Raw genomic sequence first — 20,000 nt, forward strand, 5'->3', positions numbered from 1 at the left:
TGCAATGTTACTGTATGTTGCCTTAGGGTCATTTCACGTGAAATAAGACACTTTGGGACCCGACTGACACAGATTTCAATCATACTTGCTGTGCCTGTTTAGTAGCAAGGTAGGACCCCAGAACTGCATTTGTGTGAATCTGACACCAATATTAAGGGAGAAACAGACTAGCAAAGGTTTACATATGAGGGTAGGACACTATACATTCAGCCTTGATTATATCAGTCAGTGTAAGTCACAAAAATATGTCTGAGGTGTTGTTAGAAAGCTCTTTTCTGGCTCTACAACTTACACACACAGCATGGAATACAACAACCTTCAGAATGTGAATTATGATATATTGAAAAATTAAAAAATTGAATATCAAAAAAACATATATTTTAAAATGGCCGGTTTCTTGTCTAAATATAGCCTGTAAGGTCATGAGCAACACCTGAAAATGAGGTGTTTGGGTCTTTATTCATTTCAGAGATAATGGGACATAAATGTTGAAATGAGTTGTAATGAATAGTGATAGAGTAGTGTCAGGGACAGGACTGGACTGGCCATCTGGCATAACGGGCATTTTTCCGGTGGGCCCTGCACCCTCGTCAGTCCCTATTCCAGGTACTCAAAAACTACACAGCTTCTGCCCATTGTCAATGGACAAAGTGGAAGCTAGACCATCTTCAGCATTCAGAGAAGGCAGGGTTGAAAGAATACGCTCATTTTCTAAATGTTCAAGCATCAAAGGGTATGTTGTAGCCGTATGATGGCAACTAGTGGCTAGCATGTGTTGCAGAATGTATGCCGAGCACTGGAGAGGTGAAACTGAACTTCCTGCATCCTCATGGACCATCTCCATCCTTCACATATTCCAATAGACATGCTGTCATGTGATACTACTATGGCATTACCATATTATTTCTAGGTGATTTGTATGATGCCATATTTTTGAGTCCCATTATCTCTGAAATTAATAAAGAACCAAACACCAGCATTTCAGGCGTTGCTCATGACATTGCAGGCTATGTTTAGACAAGGAACTGGCCGTTTTAAAATATGAGTTTTTTTTATATTCAATTTTTTTATTTTCAATTTATGATAATTCATATTGTGAGGGATGTTGTATTCCATGCTGTTTGTGTAATTTGTAGAGGCAGAAAAGAGCTTTCAAATAACACCACAGACATCCATTTGTGACTTACACTGACTGATATAATCAAGGCTGAATGCATAGTGTCCTACCCTCATCTGTAAACCTTTGCTAGTCTGTATATCCCTTTATATTGGTGTCAGATTCACACAAATGCAGTTCTGGGGTGCTACCTTGCTACTAAACAGGCACAGCAAGTATGATTGAAATTTGTGTCGGTCGGGTCCCAAAGTGTCTGATTTCACGTGAAATGACCCCTTATAATCCACACAGTTTGTTCCACATGACTTTTATGGCATCCTGTGTTGCCAGATGTGAAGCGCAGAACTATCGTACAAAAACCTCGAAATTATCGTTTTGGGACCAAATGGCTGTTTAAGGCAACTGAGTGAAAACTATGAAATTAGCGTACACAATTTGTTTTTTGGTTGTACAGAAGACAAAATTATGGTACAAAATACGATACTTCGTACATCTGGCAACACTGATGCCATGTAGGCCAGTGATTCCCCTACTTTGATGGGCTGGGGAACACCTAGTGGAGCATTTGCCAAGGACCCCCTCATAATCGCATTCCAAATTAATTACCAATTATAGAATATGAATAGTATGTTGCAATTTAATTCAGAGAATGAAGCCGGGGACTCTCCTATTAGACGGTTAATGGCTGTTTCTCTGACCAGGTTTATCACAGAACCAGGGTATGTTTTGTGTGTGTGTGTGTGTGTGTGTGTGTGTGTGTGTGTGTGTGTGTGTGTGTGTGTGTGTGTGTGTGTGTGTGTGTGTGTGTGTGTGTGTGTGTGTGTGTGTGTGTGTGTGTGTGTAGGGGTGATTGTTCCCTCTTATGCTTTTGATATCTCCACATCTTCACATGATTTTAATCGTGGTTTAATGTAACTCCATTGATACTGCTTAAAAATCTGAAACTTATTATGCCCTCTGCTTTTCCCTCAAGTCACTCCCTGCGCCTTCTTTGGTGTATCAATCACACCCTGTAAATGACTAAGATGTGACACTGATCGACGTGAGTATGGCGTTCTCATAGTGTGCTTTTGTCAGTTCTAAGTTGTAAAGTGTGTGTTTGTAAGGGCATTGCGCTGTGATGCAGTTATTTGGTAAAAATGACAAGCCTTTGATCCTTTGGGATGTTTGAACAGGTGTCTTGTTGAGAGAGAGAATACTTCTGTTTTGGGCAACTTTGTGGCTGGAATTGACTGGTTGTGTGTGTGTGTGTGTGTGTGTGTGTGTGTGTGTGTGTGTGTGTGTGTGTGTGTGTGTGTGTGTGTGTGTGTGTGTGCGTGCGTGCGTGCGTGCGTGCGTGCGTGTGTGTGCTCAGGTGTATTGGGCGTGATCAATATCTCCATATACATGTGCACTATGATCAGTGGTGGCTTCTGGACTGATTCCCCAGCTGTGCAAACCCCATTGTGCAGTTGTCCTCTTCTGTGTACACTGTAGCATACCTTGGAAACATCAGCTGACATCCCAGCATTACAATGAGCAGGGTCATTCCGCTCCAATTTAACACGTCTACATGGACTTGTTTCTCTGAAAAAATTAGACGTTCAAGAGAAAGGATTGAAATTTCCTTTCAAGTGAAGTGGTATCTTTTCCAAGTTACATGCATGTCAACTTTGTTCAGCCATTGTTTTTCTGCCAAGTTCTGAAGGCCATATAGTGTAACAGCTGTACAGTATTCAATAGTAGGCTGACATTTGGCATGCTGGTACATGAATAGGTGTTGTCAGAAGCAAAATCTTTGCAGAATTCCCTCAAAGTTGATCAACGTTATATTGCAGTATTTTGCTGTGTTATGGAAGTACTAAATATATTATTGATGGCTGTTACTACTATTGCTTCATGTACTGTATGTACCGGTAGTAATAATTAGTGGTGTGCATTGGCACTGCCCTCACGATTCAATTCGATTCCGATTCGGGAGGTTTCGATTCGATTCGATTCGATTCGATTCAATTCTACGATGCATTGCAATGCATTACATTTCTACTGAAAGCAAAGCAAATGTTTCATCAGTCATGATGAGGCAATACCATGATGAGGCAATACAAGTAGTCAGATACTGAGCAACATTTTATTGGCTGTTTTCTGTATCAGTCTTGCAGTTTTCAATGCTTTTGAAGTGCTTTTTATTTAATTTAACATTCATTTGCTCCTGAAATATCCACGGAGGTAATTGAAACTTAAAAAAATTGCTGCATCGATTCTGGAACTTGCCGCATTGAATTGGATCGTCCATGCCCCGTATTGCATTGCATTGCCGAATCGATTATTGTTGACACCACTAATAATAATTGATTTGGGGCCAGCCGTCCGTGGCCTAATACTTAGGGAGACCGTCTTTAGGGTTGCAGGTTCAAATCCCACCCTCCCTTACCTCTCCCTACACCTCAATCCATGGCTTCAGCTAAGTGCGTAATGTAATGCAGGGTAGTCATGCGTAAGCTGTTAGGGCGTCAGACTTAGCCCAAAGGTTGCCGATTCGACTCACAACCCGCCAGGTTGGTGGGGGGAGTAATTAACCAGTGCTCTCCCCCATCCTCCTCCATGACTGAGGTACCCTGAGCATGGTACCGTCCCGCCGCACTGCTCCCTTGGGGCACCATTGAGGGCTGCCCCCTTGCACGGGTGAGGCATAAATGCAATTTCGATGTGTGCAGTGTGCAGTGTTCACTTGTGTGCTGCGGAGTGCTTTGTCGCAATGACAATGGGAGTTTGAGTTTCCCAATGGGGCTTTCATTCATATAATGTGTAATGACTACCAGTGGGGCATATCAGATACTATATCAAGCTAGGGAACAAGCAGAAGAAGTACGATTTCACTGAATACTGTCTCTTGCAATGCCAGCAAATCTGTGTATTTGTGTGCTTGTTTCTATCAGGGACAGAATACTATATGGGCCTATATGGGGGGGGGGTTCTTGTTTTCTGGCCCAGGGGCCCATGGAATCATAATCCGTCCCTGGTTCCTGTGTGTGATTTTGACCATGACCGTGAATCTAGATCCAAATTAGAGGGGTACCATCACATTCAGTATATGTGATTAGAATTTTTGGCAAATTTACAGCAATTATGATTTCACAACCACTTTGCAGGAATTTTAACACAGAGTTCTATGGGAGCTGTAGAATGTTTGAATATAAATCTACAAGAACTTAAAAAAAACAAAAAACCTTTTAGGGTTTTAAAAACCGTTACTTATTTATTAGAATTCTATCTCTGAAAATCCTTCCGTAGTGTTGTTGGCAAAGGCATATAAAGCAGAGGTAGAAGTACTCTTTCAATGTAATTGCAACGTCTTATGTAAGATATTATGTAGTTTATTCATACATACACCAGTTATTACACTTAAGGCAGACACGCAGTCAGAGTACTTCTACTTTTACTATATACACCTTTGGCTGAGGGTCTCTCTATTGCCGATTTTTTAAAAAGTGATCTCAGCCTGGCTGCCCGGGAGGTCGGTTATCTAACCGGTAAACAGGAAATTGATGGGGAATGGCAATGGCAATGGTAGCCAGTGATAGGTGTAGTATTTTGGAGGGACAATCGGCCCTGCATTTTGCTGCGTAATGGTGTGTAGCTAGTAGGGGGCACAAATGGATGGACCTAAAAAAAAAAAAAAAGTGACTGAAGTGACACAGCAGCTTGTCTATTTGCAGTGCTGTTAATAAAGTTAAAGTTCAAGTTAACCCTCTAGGGTTAGGCTGGCCAAACATCCACAGGGGTCGCGATTTACGGAGCCCTCTCGGTTTTAACGGGTTTAACAATATTAATGTAATTAATAATATGTTAAATAAATGAGAAAATGTTTGTTTCATCTTATTTGTGAAAAATCAACAAAATTCACGATCTATGTTAAACATCCATTTAAATACTTTTATAAGTATAATAATATAATAATAATTTTCTTGAGGAACAGAGGCTGTGTGACGTGAACACCCCTCGTGCAGCACAAGTGGGCGAAGTGGCTCACCAAAGTTTAAAATGGTGAAAATATGGGTCGCTTAAGAAAGAGGTTGGCAACTCCTGCTGTAGGCTGCTTAACACTCCTGTCCCAAGCTGATGACCGGCCTGATACACCAGGAGGGTTGTCTGTCTAGAAGTATGTATGATCAAAGATCCTTTAGAAGGTGGCGTTACAGGCTCACTAAATAACAAATGTGTACCACTTTCTTGTTAGGAAGACAAACTTTAGCTATTATCAATTGTATTTGATTCATTTTGTATGGATACAACAAAATGGAATATCAAACGAAAAAGTGTGGCAGTTCTTGTTGTTTTTGTGCCCACTCAGTGACATCATGTTGGTTTGGCCTACACACTCAATTGAAATGAGGCCTTTAAACCTCTCGTCTCTGGTATGATCATACATGATAAGAGCATAAGCAAACCAGCTCTCATTGTGATATCAAAGCTGCTTCATTTATCCAGATACCCTCTGCTGTAGACAGAGGGGTGCATGGATTAGTAAAAACGGCAGCTGAATTTTGATCTAGGAGAAACATCTTCCTTTCTTGTTTACATTTGTGTGAACAGAATGACCAATTTTACTTAGCCTACACTTTGACTTTGAGTCAAACGTGGCAAACAAGCTTGCGTTCCCAGCTATGAACCTACACTGCACATGCCACTCATGCTGGTTGCGGGGACAGAGGTATGTCGATGACCTGTAGGTCGTTTTATTGGGCTTCAAACATGTACGCAACATGGAGGCAGACAGAGTACACATGAGTGCACTGCACATAGAATACCAATACACAGTATTAGTACACAGTGTGTGTTAATTCCCACAACCCAAGTGGTGTAACGGTCTCCCAGAGGCAGCAAGACTAAAAAAGCACATCTCTTGCAGCCTTCAAGAAGCAAGTAAAGACACCTCTTACGTGACTATCTACTGGACTATTGTTTGAGCTGCCCTAGTCTGTGTGTGTGTCTGTGTGTGTGTGTGTGTGTGTGTGTGTGTGTGTGTGTGTGTGTGTGTGTGTGTGTGTGTGTGTGTCTGTGTGTGTGTGTGTACTCTACTTTAAAAAAAAACCCCTAACTAACCCTTCTTTGAATCTGCACTTGTTCTGTATATTCCTGTGCACTTTGTATCTGCTAGTGATGTTGGCTATGATTATGTCCTCATTTGTAAGTCGCTTTGGTTATAAAGCGTCTGCCAAATGCAATGTAATGTAATTCAATGCTACCATTTAATTTTAGCATTAAATCAAATATTTAGAGTGTTGAATTAACACTACAAAGCTGCACACACTCTGAAGCGGTGTTATTTCCAAGTATCTAAGTGTTAACCCTGTTAACCCTAAATTGGGGTTAATTCGACCCGATTGGGACCATAACCCCATTTGGACCGTATTCTCGGAACAGTGTTGAATTAGCACTGCAGGTTTTTACTGTGTACGTAGGCTATTCAACAAACATCTAACGTAGGGTTTCTCAACGGGGGCGGTACAGCCCCCCCCCAGGGGGGCGTAGAGAAGAGCACAGTTGAGAGGGGAGCAGGTCTTAGTTGCCATTGGGGTGCATTAGTTTCTTTTATTTTTTAATACAAATCGGGGCATTAGCAGGCTTATGCTGAGGTCAAGGGGGCTTTGGGAGGCTAACGATGAGGTAAGGGGGCCTTTTTTCAAAAAAGGTTGAGAGCCATTGATCTAACGTCAACATGGAAACTGCATTTACTGGATGTAGGCTTAACAACCCCACCCCCCCAATACTGACATGAAGTGGTCGCCTATGACGTATGGCATAATGAATGGGATAGAGCACTTGGGTGACACTGTCTGTCATGATAACACAGACAAAACAGTGCTAAGACTGTGATGACCAATACACAGTCAATCTACAGTGAAGTGAAAGCTTGCAGATACTCATCTCATCAAAGAATAATGTATTTTGATCAAGTCGTTTTACTATCCAAACTCACTCTAACTAATGGGTCAAAGTGGCTAGTAAGTTGATATTTTCTGCCAGCCAAACGGAAAGATCACCAGCATTTGGCCAGTTGGCTGGTGTTATTAATGTAGAGCCTTGACAGTATGTAAAAGCTCGGTTGGTTTACGAGCTAAGCCCCCCACATTTGGGCTTACTTTGCCCATGGGGACCAAGGTTCGAGTCCAGCCGGGGTCATTTCCCAGCCCTACCCCATCTCTCTCTCACAACCATTTCCTGTCTCCTCTCATACTGTTCTGTCATAATAAAGGCCAAAAAGCCTCCAAAAATGCATAAAAAAATAAAAGCTTGGTTGGTTGAAATTTGTGTCTGCATTTGTGAGATACCAAGAGGTAAAATAGTCTAAGATTGTGAGTGGGGGTACGTGCGTGCGTGCGCATGTGTGTGCACGTGTGTGTTCGATGGTCGTTTTTCAGTTATCTCTTTGCTTTCCTGTGTTTGCTGGAAGAAAGAGATAGGGTGTGATGGAGAGAAGAGAGATAAAGACAGAAGCTGTCGTGAGACACAGTTACTAGCGCACACACACACACACACACACACACACACACACACACACACACACACACACACACACACACACACACACACACACACACACACACAGAAACAAAGGAGGGCGCAACAACTGAAAGGCACAGCAGATTGTATGGTTGTGTGTGTGTTTGTGTGTGTATATTTAACTTTTAGCCACTTTCCCACACTTTAGCATATACACCCAACACCCCTCCCCACACACACACACACGCACGCGCATACACATTACCATTTCGCATTCCGATATGTGCACATTTCTGTTTATTGTTGCGTCATGGTGCCACTGCCGTGCTAACTCATTCGTGTGTGTTTGTGTACCCTTCAGCAAACAGACAGCTGTGTTACATCATTCTGTAGTTTTTTTTATATTTCCCTCCATGTTTTGGAATCAGACTTTAAAATGTAGTTTCCTGAAATCTGTTTATTTGTTTAACCAGTAACGCTCACTAAGGTCACAAAAGAAAGTCTTCTTCTTGCTATTATTCATGAATGAATAACTTTACACTTTAAGTCTTACACAACTTTACACAAGTCTTTATAACAAACACAATATATTTTTTGAATTGATCAAGAACAAACTATAAAAAGGTGTAGGCCTAATTCAAATATACGATTACGCATTACACTGTGCAATGTGTACTTTAAAGGGACACTGTGTGAGATTTTTAGTTGTTTATTTCCAGAATTCATGCTGCCCATTCACTAATGTTACCTTTTTCATGAATACTTACCACCACCATCAAATTCTAAGTATTCATTATGACTGGAAAAATTGCACTTTTCATACATGAAAAGGGGGATCTTCTCCATGGTCCGCCATTTTGAATTTCCAAAAATAGCCATTTTTAGCTGCAAAAATGACTGTACTCGGACCATACTAGAAAATATTTGTTTATTTATTAGTAAACTTTCATGTGAAGATCAAATTTGGCAATAGGCAGCCCAGTTTCAATGAGCAGCATAGTTGCAGTACCTTTTTTGACCATTTCCTGCACAGTGTCCCTTTAATATAATATAATTGCCATTTTAATAGCATCCATGGTTTACCTTGTTGAGCGCAGTATGCTTAGGAAGCCTTCAAATCTAACAACCTACAGGACTTGTATGCCCTTGTGCTCAGTCCTTTTGTCTTTCTCTGTTGTGAAGTTGGTCTGCATGTAGCTAACTTTTCAAACCCAGGGGCCTATACTACAAAGCTGGTTCAGTTTAAGTTCAGGTTGAGTTTAAGAGGTAACTCATCTAATACAAGAGCTTTTCTTTAGAAAGTGAGGACTCCAGGCTCTTCTATTAGATTAATTACCTCTTAACTTAACCTTAACTTGTCCTGAACCTGCTTTTTAGTATAGGCCCCAGAAGACTACCCGACAATACTGTCATAAGCAGGACTTGACACTGTCCAGTGTCCAGCCTGAACTATGTCAACTTGTCATGACAATAGCCTAGGGCTGCACAATTAATCGAAAATAATCGTCAATCATGATAAAATCGTGAAATCGAAGTTGTGATTTCAATCGTGATTTAATCGTGGCAATAGTGACCTACCTTTGAGAGCGTCCTTGAAGCCAGAACATACTGACAGGCTGGTGTTTCATGCTATTGCCTTTACATAATTATTACAATTCATTTTATTTTGCTCATCCCCTATATAATTCATTCTTGGTTATATTTCATCTTGTTGTAACTTTCAAAAAAATTTGCAAAAAAACAATAATCGTGATAACTGAATTGTATACTATAGAAATCAGTGATCGTGATTAATAATCGTGATTACGATTTTGACGAAAATAATCGTGATTATGATTTTTTTTATGACAGCCCTGCAATCGCCCTGCAATAGCCTAATGAAAGGCTACTGAATCAAATTCATTGACATAATGATTCACTTGATACTTCACAATGACACGTCTATGACCATGTTATGACACTTATGACAATGTCATGACATGCTTTTGACGGTATTGTCAACTTCAGTGTTGCCTTATTTGGTAGTAGCCAAAATCGCATGACCAAACTGTAATATAGGCATGCTAGTCAAGAATGTCTTTGATGTCGCAGTCCTAGTTTGTTCGCGGACAAAGTGAAGAAGTGAAGAAGAGAAGGCGTTGAGATAAATGAATGAGGTACAAAACAATGTCGGATTGAGTAATATTGAGAATATTGACATTCAGTTTAACTGATGTAAAAAAGGTATCAGTTGCAGAATCTGCATGTAAAACTCATGTACATACATTGTAATCCAATGCACTGGGTGGGTAACTGTTTGAATAGTAAGTTTGAATATTTCTCAACTCTTTCTCATGATGAAGGATTTTGTCTCCTGCTAGTTTCTCACAAAATCCACATTGTAGTTTTTCTCATGATGTTCAAGACTTTGTGAGGCAACCCTGGATGCCATATTTCGTAGGTGTAGTTTTCAGGTCTATCACCTGTTATGATCAGAAGATTATTTAATTTGAAAAAGTTGTACAGTGCTCCGTAACTCATGTGTGTCAGTGCTGTTTCCTTCTGTTCCTCCAATTTGTCTAACATGGAGGCTGTTCTTTACTAACGCACTGCAACTTCTGTTGTTCCAGTGTGTCCAGAGGCAGAGGACGACACTCTTCCAATGGCCACCGTGCAGTCCCTACTCACTGGGGTAAGAGAAGAGCAGGCCTGTTCCAACCAGCCAGGCAAACTGGGCAACTACCTAGGGCCCCCTGTTAAAGTAGGGTGACCATATTGTCCGTATTTTCCGGGACGGCCCCGCCCCTAAATTATCCAACCTAACGTCCTCGCGTAGCACCCATTGCTTCGACTCGCTGACTCCCCGCCTCCATGGAGAAAACAATCAAGTTGGCATTTCAAATAGTAGGCTGAAGTCAGGGTGCAGAACTGAGATCTTACCTCAGACTAACTCAGCTACTAACAACAGTTTTATGTTTTGGCAAGGATGTTCGCATTTCATTACACCTACCTCCTCCCTCCAATAAATGAGTCATCATCACCATAACTAACGTTGTAGATTATCAGAGACGGTATTTCCGTTACTGTTTATTATTCCTTTATGCTGTTGTGCTGATTTCGTTCACACTTGTAGTCCTGGCTTTACCGATGCAGGAACTGTGATTAGTTTGGTCGTTACTGTGGAAACGGTTGAATAATTTTGGTCCTAAAGTGAAAAAGGGAAGCGGCCAGCCAGGGCGGGTTAGAAGCCAAAATGTCATAGTGAAATTAAAGTTCCATCTCTTTCATACTGCCGTTACGACACCCTTCATTACAGTGCTGTTTATGGCCGTTTGACTCGGTTTTAAATGTCATCACCGTTTCAAATTGTAAGGATACAAACTCCGATATCCGTTCCTGACTTAAACAGTGGATAAATAATTAACTATCATCACTTATAAATAGGTGGGCCGAATTGGAGGACGGACGGAATTAGGCAACTTGACTATAACTTTCACACAGTCAGTTAACGTGCCTGACGTTGACTGGGATATAAACCGCAAATAACACGAATTGCACGCAATACAGTTAATTTGCTGTGCGATGTCTGGAGTAAAATCTGGACGGCTGCAGATAGGCTATTGGAAACACGACTGACTGTCAGTCTAGTTTGTGTCAATGACGTTGCTTCACATCTTGAGGCCATAAGCACAAGGCGAGGACGAGAGCAAACACAAAAATTGGGACACACAGATGTCGTAAAACAGGTCGTAAAAATGGATTTGGTCACCCTAGTTAATGACTTGTCAGCATCTTTACCAATGGTGTGTGAACAATGTTATTTTGAAAAACAGAGGTCAAGAAAATTAGCTTAGCAATATACTTGGCTATGTTTGAATACTGTGCAAGACACATGGCACGAAGTGTTTAATTCAACAAAACTGAGGTGTGCAGATTACTCTGTTGTGTTCACAGTCGAAAAAAACCTACCAAATTATAGAAAGTATACCCAAAAATCAGTTGCAGAATATTTTTCTACATTGCGGCAATTAATTTGATCAGGAAAGCGTAACGAAATGTAGCAAAACTTTGCAGCGGCTAGAGATTTTTTAGTTACTGTATCACTGACCAATCACATCCTTCCATCTCACTCTTTTGCCCAATAGAGCGGTGGGGGCGGAGCCCAGGCTGAAGAGGGCGTGGAGGAAGGGGGAGGGCCCAGGCGTCGTGTGCCAGGTGTGGAACTCAGGCTCGTCCAATCACAGGCGGGAGAGGAAGAGGAGGAGGAGGAGCTTGGCAGCAGCATCACAGCTCTGGTGCTCAGGCAGCCAATGAAGCACAAGAGGGCGTGGCTGTACCTGATACTCACAGGACTGCTGATATTCACCACAGGTACTCTCTTGCTATATCTCAGATGGCGCACTTGTGCACTTTAGGGCACTGTGTGCACTGAAACATACACCATTTCCCAATGTCAAGTGTATGTGCCTTGGAAGTGTTTCAGCCTAATTAGTCACGCCCAGTGATTTGATACTCCGCAGAGTTCACCAAAGAGTATCCGATCACTGGGCGTGATTACGAAGGCTGATACACTTCGAAGGACGCACACTAGACTTTGGGAAATGCCCATAGTGCCGTGAGTGCACAAGTGCGCCATCTGAGACACAGAAACAATATCTCATTCTCACCATAGTCAAGTCAAGTCAAGTAAAATGTATTTGAGTACAATGTAACAGAGGCAAGCTGACCAAAGTGCTGGACAATTAGGTAAAAAGGGCCAGAGGACCCCTGGGTTTTGTGGTGTTCCGCGGCACCTCTTGTCAGTACTACGGTGATGATGGAGCATTCCTCTCTCCTCCAAACCACCCCCCCCCCCTCCGCCTCACGTCCTCTCCGTTCTCTTCCGCAGCGTTCCTGCTAGGCTACGTGGTGTTTCGTGGCTCCTCGTGTCAGTACTGCACTATTGACGATGGGGAGCTGGTGCCAGTGGACGACCCGCCAGGCTACTACAGCGAGGGCAGCCTGCTGCACATGGGGGAGCTCCGAGAAATGCTCAAGAAGTACCTCAGCGAGGAGACCCTGGATACCACTATTAGGTACATACAGGTGACGCAACACACGCGCACGCACGCGCACACACGCGCACTGCACATGGGGGAGCTCAGAGAAATGCTCACAAAGTATCTCAGTGAGGAGACACTGGATACCACTATTAGGTACATACACACATGAGGGGCACACACACTCACACACAAACAAACAAACAAACAAACAAACAAACAAACAAACACACACACACACACACACACCAGGCTACTATAGGGAGGGCAGACTTCTGCACTTGGTTGAGCTCAGAGACATGCTCAAAAAGTACCTCAGGGAGGAGACACAACTATTAGGAACACACACACACATACATACATACACACACACACACACACACACACACACACACACACACACACACACACACACACACACACACACACACACACACACACACACACACACACACACACACACACACACACACACACAGATTCTCTATCACTATCCTGTCTAAATGAAGGTGTTACCAAAAAAAACATTCGAAAGCAAAAAAAGGAACCCTACCCTACCCACAGTGCATTGCAGGCTGTGTGCGCTTTCTGTTCAGGCGAGTGAGCAGGACAGCCCATCCGCCGGGGTCCTCGGAGGGGAACGACCTGGCCCAGGAGATCCTGCAGGCCTTCAAGAAGCTGCACATGGACCACACCTGGACAGACTCACACTACGCAACCCTGCAGTTCCCCTCCAGGTGAGAGAGAGAGCGAGTAATCGAGAGAGCGAGAGAGAGCGAGCGAGCGAGCGAGAGAGAGAGAGAGAGAGAGAGAGAGAGAGAGAGAGAGAGAGAGAGAGAGAGAGAGAGAGAGAGAGAGAGAGTGAGTGAGAGAGTGAGTGAGAGAGTGAGTGAGAGAGTGAGTGAGTGAGTGAGTGAGTGAGTGAGTGAGTGAGTGAGTGAGTGAGTGAGTGAGTGAGTGAGTGAGTGAGTGAGTGAGTCAGTCAGTCAGTCAGTCAGTCAGTCAGTCAGTCAGTCAGTCAGTCAGTCAGTCAGTCAGTCAGTCAGTCAGTCAGTCAGTCAGTCAGTCAGTCAGTCAGTCAGTCAGTCAGTCAGTCCACCCACACCACGACTGACTTCCACTACCCCACCCTTTAGTTACCCCCAGGTCTGTGTGTGTGTGTGTGTCTAGGACCCAGAGAAATACCCTGTGGATTGTGGATGAGGACGGGAACGAGCTGGAGGAGATTCCCTTGAACCAGGAAGACTACTGTGCCTACAGCCCCAACGGCACGGCAACGGTAACTATGGCAATGCATTGTTTGTGTGTGTGGAACATATACAGTATAACACAATAATATACCCTATATGCGCCGAGCCAACGAACCAAGCACAGTGGTTATTCTCACAAAGCCTTAGATCAACATATTAATAAATTAATACTTAAATACTGGCAATGGGTGATAAGCGGAATAACGGCCGACGAGCAGTGTTGCCAGATTGGACGGTTACCCGTCCAATTGGGCTGCTTGGAATGGCCACCTGCAGGTAAAAACGGGAAAAATGTTGCGTTTTTTTCTGCAGTTTTATGGCCATAGAAATCAATGCAATTTGTTGAAATTGGACAGAATTTAGTGCCTCTTGGCGGTTTTTGAGCACTTTTTGGGCGGGATTTGATCAGACACATCTGGCAACACAAGGTGTCCCGATGTCAAGGGAAATAATGGACGAGGCGAAGCGAAGGGCTGTTCGCTTCGCCAAGTCCATTTTCACTTGATATCGGGACACCTCGGAGGCCGTTACTCTGCTCATCATCCGCTTATCAATAGTAATGCGTAGCTTATAGCACAAAAACACAACTCGTATCTAGAAATTCAAAAGTCTTTCTGCCTTGTTCTTGTGGCTTTAGAAACTGGAATGTCAAAATTCGCCCTATCCCACAAAGGTGAAGAATCTTTAAAAAAAAGTCCTGGATCCAGATCGTGATCCAGATCACCACCAAAATGTAATCACGTGTTCCTTTTGTCATTTCCAACAACTCCACGAAGTTTAACAAAAATCTGTTCATAGCTTTTTGAGTCATCCTGCTAACAGACAGACAAACAGACAGACAAACCAGCGCAACTGAAAACATAACCTCCTTAGCAGAGGTAAAGTTTAAAACACGGGAAAGAAAGTGCATCAATACTTGGATTTTATCCTTGTATGATCCTTGTATGTTCTCTCTGTAGGACAGACAAGTGTCAAAAGTAATACGTCATAATCAAGTAATGATAATAATAATGAAATAATATCAAAGTAAGAAAAGCATAAAAATTAATTCATTCATTCGTTCATTCATTCATTCATTCATGTACGCAGGGCGGAGTCATGTACGTGAACTACGCGCGGCCCGTGGACTTCGAGACGCTGCGCTCGCTGGGCGTGTCTCCGAAGGGGGCCATCGCCATCGCCCGGGTGGGGGGAGGGGTGAGCTTCGCCGAGAAGGTGCAGCAGGCCCAGAAGGAGGGCATGGTGGGGGTGCTCATCTACCCAGACCCCTCGGACGTACCCCAGGACCCCCGGCGCCTGGGGCTGAGCAGCGACGCAGCCATCTCAGAACACGTACGTGACCATTACAGGGAAATTGTGTGTGCGTGTGTGTGTTTGTGTGTCCGTGCACGTTTGTGCGTGTGCGTGCGTCTGTGTGTGTGGTAAGTAAGTAAGGAGGGCATGATGGTGTGTGTGCGTGTGTGGTAAGTAAGGAGGGTGTGTGTGTGTGTGTGTGTGTGTGTGTGTGTGTGTGTGTGTGTGTGTGTGTGTGTGTGTGTGTGTGTGTGTGTGTGTGTGTGTGTGTGTGTGTGTGTGTGTGTGTGTGTGCGTGCGCGTGTGTGTGTGTGTGGTAAGTAGGCTACTGTAAGTAAGCACGCCATGGTTTGCGTGAATGCGTGTGTGGTAAGTAAGGGCATGGTAGGGGTGTTGCAAGTTTGGAAGTCATACACCCAGAGCCCTCAGACGTACCCCAAGACCCACGACCCTCAGCTTTCCATCCTTTAACCACACACAGTTAAAACTTGTTAACACTTATTAAGACTAGTTAAGTGTCACTGATTGAGACTGTTTAAGGCTAGTTAAGTGGAGTCGTTGAGTGTAGTAGTAACTGCCTGGCTCTACTGTCTTCATTCCTGGTCCATCTGGGTTCTGGTGACCCCTTCAACTCAAGCTTTCCCTCCTTGAACCACACTCAGTTAAATCTAGTTAATACTAGTTAAGCAGCTAGTTTAGCATAGTTAAGACTACTACTATTTAATTCTAGTTAAATGGAGATGTTTAGTGTAATGTAGTAACTCCCTTGTTCTACTGTCTCCATTCTTCCAGGTCCATCTGGGTTCCGGTGACCCCTTCACCCCCGGCTTCCCCTCCTTTAACCACACCCAGTTCCCGCCCATGCAGTCCTCTGGCCTGCCACTCATCCCTGCACAGCCAATCAGTGCCAACGCAGCCTCTACCCTGCTCAGGTATGGTCCCGCCTCTCACCCGCTGAAGTGATGCAGGTGTGATGTGATGAACCAAAATGGGCAACCTGGTTACAGTTGATTAGTTATTTAATTATTTATTGGTTATTTATTAATTAGTTACCGTTCAGTGTCGCATGTTTCAAATTACCTGGTTTTACCTGTCCGACTCAAGCAGGTGATTGAATGCTTGAAGGATCAGGTGGTTGAATTGGACAGGTAACACCAACGTCATTTGGAGAATGTGACAATGGATTGTAACTAATGACTCCAGATTGCCCATTACTGTTGATGAACCATTAGTAACTTTTCTCTGTCCATTACAGTTTCCACAGGACTAGTTCTGGTTTGTCGTTTTTATGTTTGCAGTAATCCGCCTCTCAGGCTCTCTCTCTTTTTCTCCTCTTCTCCCCTCTTCTCTCTCTCTCTCTCTCTCTCTCTCTCTCTCTCTCTCTCTCTCTCTCTGCTCCACCCATATACTCCTCTCTGTCCTCCACTCTCTTCCATTTATTGTTTCTCCAACACCCTCTTCTCTAACATTTACTCTCTCTCTCCCCCCTTCTCCCCCATCCCCTCTCTCTCTCCCCCTCTCTCTCCCTCTCTCTCTCTCTCTCTTCCAGACAGCTGGAGGGCCCGGCGTGTCCGCGTGGCTGGCAGGGCCGGCTGCAGATCTATGTGTACTGTAAGTGTGTGCTGGGTCCTTCCCTGAGGCAGACGGGGCCCCCTGCTGGTCGGAGGAGGGTTCGCATGGGGGTCCACAACATCATGAGGCCCGTGCTGCTCAACAACATCTTCGCCTCCATCGAGGGACGCATAGAGCCAGGTGACGCCAGGAGAGATGGCTTTCTTTCTTTCTTTCTTTCTTTCTTTCTGTCTTTGATTGTTTGTTTGTTTCTGTCTTTCTTTTCTTTCTTTTCTTTTCTTTCTTTCTTCTTTGTGTTGTTTTTTCCTCGTTTTTTTTTTCTTTCTGTGTTGTCTTGTTTTATTTGACATAAGCAAACCCAGTGAAATGAAGGAGGATCGCCATCAAGAGGAGAGTTTTCTGTCTGCCTTTCTTCCTTTCTGCCGTTCTTTCTTTTATGCGTTATTTTTTTCCCTTGCTTTTTCTTTCTGTCTTGCTTTAGTTGCCAAAAGCAAACCCAGAGAGGTGTGGTAGGGTCCCCCATTGTTCCTTCTTTCTTTCTTTCTTTCTTTCTTTCTTTCTTTCTTTCTTTCTTTCTTTCTTTCTTTCTTTCTTTCTTTCTTTCTTTCTTTGTGTCATTCTTTCCTGCCTTTTATTGTTTTTTTCTGCCAGAAACAAGCCAAGTGAGATGAGGGAGGGACCATCTATACTGGTTATTATTTTTTAGAGACAGACACACATTAGCCATTTTTAAAGCAATTTTTGGCATAAGCAAGGTGCATTGCCAGTGAATTAGGATCCATATATCTCTCTCTCTCTCTCTCTCTCTCTCTCTCTCTCTCTCTCTCTCTCTCTCTCTCTCTCTCTCTCTCTCTAGACCAGTACATCATCATGGGGGCCCAGAGGGACTCGTGGGGGCCAGGGGCCGTCAAGTCTGGCGTCGGCACTGCACTGCTGCTCGAGCTCGCACGAACCTTCAGCTCCATGGTGCAGAACGGTGTGTGTGTGTGTGTGTGTGTGTGTGTGTGTGTGTGTGTGTGTGTGTGTGTACGAGTGTGTGTGTGTGTACGTGTGTGTGTGTACGTGTGTGTGTGTGTGTGTGTGTGTGCGCAATTATAATTGTACCAGTGCAAAAAAAGTTGTATTGGTGCAAAATCATGTGTGTTTTTTTGTGGTAGTGAGTGTTTATGTGGTAGTGTGGGTTTATGTACTGATATGTGTTTGTGTCTGTTGTGAGTTCTACAAATATGTCCTTAACCTGTTAATGACCCGCTGAGTCAAACTTAAATATGGTCAATCTTTTCTGTGTGCGTGTGCGTGTGGTGTGTCCGTCCTACAGGCTTTTACCCAAAGCGAAGTCTGCTGTTTGTGAGCTGGGATGCTGGCGACTTTGGTAACGTGGGCGCCACCGAGTGGCTAGAGGTAGGTATTGCTGGTGCAGATGACTCATGGTTAACCCTTTCATGAAGAGCTACTATTTCAGTATAAGCTTGTAGTAAGCAAAATGATGCTGGACCATGTCCTGATCTGTTACTTAAGACTCCCGGTAATGTCATAGCAGTGTTGTGTAGATTTTTCAGCAAACAGTGATCTGCATAAAAGCGTTAGATTTCATTCCGAGGTAACCTTTTGAAGTACTGCTGTTGTTGTGGATGCTGTGGATGGTGCCAATAAATCTTTTGGGAGCATTTAACAGTGTTGCGGACCTTTATTTTCTTATCAGTTATCTTACGTTTGGTCCAGCACCTGTGCCAATGATGTGCGCGCATTCTTTGACTTTCTGTTGTGGATGTTTTCCCTGCTTCAGAAAAGTTTGCCAGTGCTGTATTGTAAGTTGTAATAACTAAAATGTACCATAACAATACTTCCTTATAAAGGCAAAGTGCAGTCACTACATATTTTGTTTGAATTCAGTTCATAACACTTTCTGTGTATTGTAACAAAGCCTAAAGGTCCAAATGTGTCCCGTTTTAGAGATATAACTGTCAAATTGGCAGTAACTATAATATTACTACCTAACCTAAAAGCAATACTTTCAAGGCCTTTTTCCAGTTTCTATGTTGGCCTAGTTACTGCCTTTGTAGGGCAGACATGATAGTAAATCTGACTTTGGGACAAACAAATAAATATCTATTTTTCTTGTTGTTCAGGGTTACCTCTCAATGCTACATCTGAAAGCAGTGGCTTATTTCAGCCTGGATCAAGCCATCATGGGTAATGAAATTCTCACAACTAAAAATAACTCCTTCTTTTTTTAACTGTTTTTACTGTAAATTATATGTAATTATTATATTGGTGTGATGTCATCGGTCGAATGCTCCATTCATTTCAACGGGGCTCCCCAACGTTCGCACGTCTGTTATTTTTCGATAACGGACGGGTTGGTCTATAACAGACCGCTGTCAATGGCAACAAGACTTTTCACTGCTAAAGCGACTTTTCAACAAGACTCTAATCAGCTGCTGTGATAGACAACACCTGTTGTCCTGGCTACCTAGCTGTTGCCTAGCGGTGTTCCACAACGGCACTGTTTTGTTTTGCGCAGCAACAATCTTAACATTAAATAGGCCTAAAGAAATGTCCCCGCCATGTGTGAATCATTTAAGTATATCCATATAATAAGCGGGTTAACTTTCGGCGAGTCGGTCGCTTTGTGGAATAGCAGCACTTCAGAGAGAACAAGACCCCTCCGCTCCGCGTCGGGGTCTAAAGATTCTCTCTGTCGTGCTGCTATTCCACGGTAGCGACCTTCTCGCCGAACGTTAATCCTTACTTAGAGATGTCCGATAATATCGGCCCACCGATATTATCGGCCCGATAATACATAAAAATGTGATATCGGTCAATATCAGTATCGGATTTCAAAACCGATATAATAATGCTTGAATTACTGTACACTTTTCTCCTTAATTATTTTTCTATTTTGCACAGACGATGTTAATATTTGGAAAGCTTTGTTGCATTCGAGAATGCATCTAGTGGGGCGTTACAATAAAATTAAGCATATTTTGTTCCACAACAGGAGATGTGTAATGTTACCTAAAATTTGTTTTGAGGAAAAATAATCGACATCGGTATCGGCCGATATCGGAATCGAAAATTGAGAGTTGGACAATATCAGCATATCGGATATCAGCAAAAAAGCCAATATCGGACATCTCTATATGTAATACAATACATGAACAATATGTATTATCTGCATCTGAATGTCTATGTTACTATGTCAGTGTGTCACAATAGGACTTTTAGAAAAGCACAATAAATACATCGTTTAATTTATGTTCT

General features: G+C 43.1%; 1 protein-coding gene across 2 annotated transcripts in view; it reads left to right on the forward strand.

Moving 5' to 3' along the window:
* Positions 1 to 20,000, forward strand: part of tfr2 (transferrin receptor 2) — a 27,789-nt gene that overhangs the window by 657 nt on the left and 7,132 nt on the right. Inside the window, exons 2-12 of one of the 2 annotated variants that reach the window (XM_063186576.1) lie at positions 10,213 to 10,274; positions 11,728 to 11,953; positions 12,471 to 12,657; positions 13,218 to 13,358; positions 13,792 to 13,900; positions 14,961 to 15,203; positions 15,957 to 16,096; positions 16,714 to 16,916; positions 17,593 to 17,712; positions 18,055 to 18,137; positions 18,866 to 18,929. In XM_063186576.1, coding sequence (XP_063042646.1) covers positions 10,245 to 10,274; positions 11,728 to 11,953; positions 12,471 to 12,657; positions 13,218 to 13,358; positions 13,792 to 13,900; positions 14,961 to 15,203; positions 15,957 to 16,096; positions 16,714 to 16,916; positions 17,593 to 17,712; positions 18,055 to 18,137; positions 18,866 to 18,929 — 1,546 coding nt within the window. In that variant the 5' untranslated portion in view covers positions 10,213 to 10,244. Of the gene's footprint in view, positions 1 to 10,212; positions 10,275 to 11,727; positions 11,954 to 12,470; positions 12,658 to 12,712; positions 12,778 to 13,217; positions 13,359 to 13,791; positions 13,901 to 14,960; positions 15,204 to 15,956; positions 16,097 to 16,713; positions 16,917 to 17,592; positions 17,713 to 18,054; positions 18,138 to 18,865; positions 18,930 to 20,000 lie in introns of those variants that run through there. The other variant, XM_063186577.1, reaches the window with a different exon arrangement.

The sequence above is a fragment of the Engraulis encrasicolus genome, chromosome 21, assembly GCF_034702125.1.
Source record: "Engraulis encrasicolus isolate BLACKSEA-1 chromosome 21, IST_EnEncr_1.0, whole genome shotgun sequence".
Classification (NCBI taxonomy): domain Eukaryota; kingdom Metazoa; phylum Chordata; class Actinopteri; order Clupeiformes; family Engraulidae; genus Engraulis; species Engraulis encrasicolus.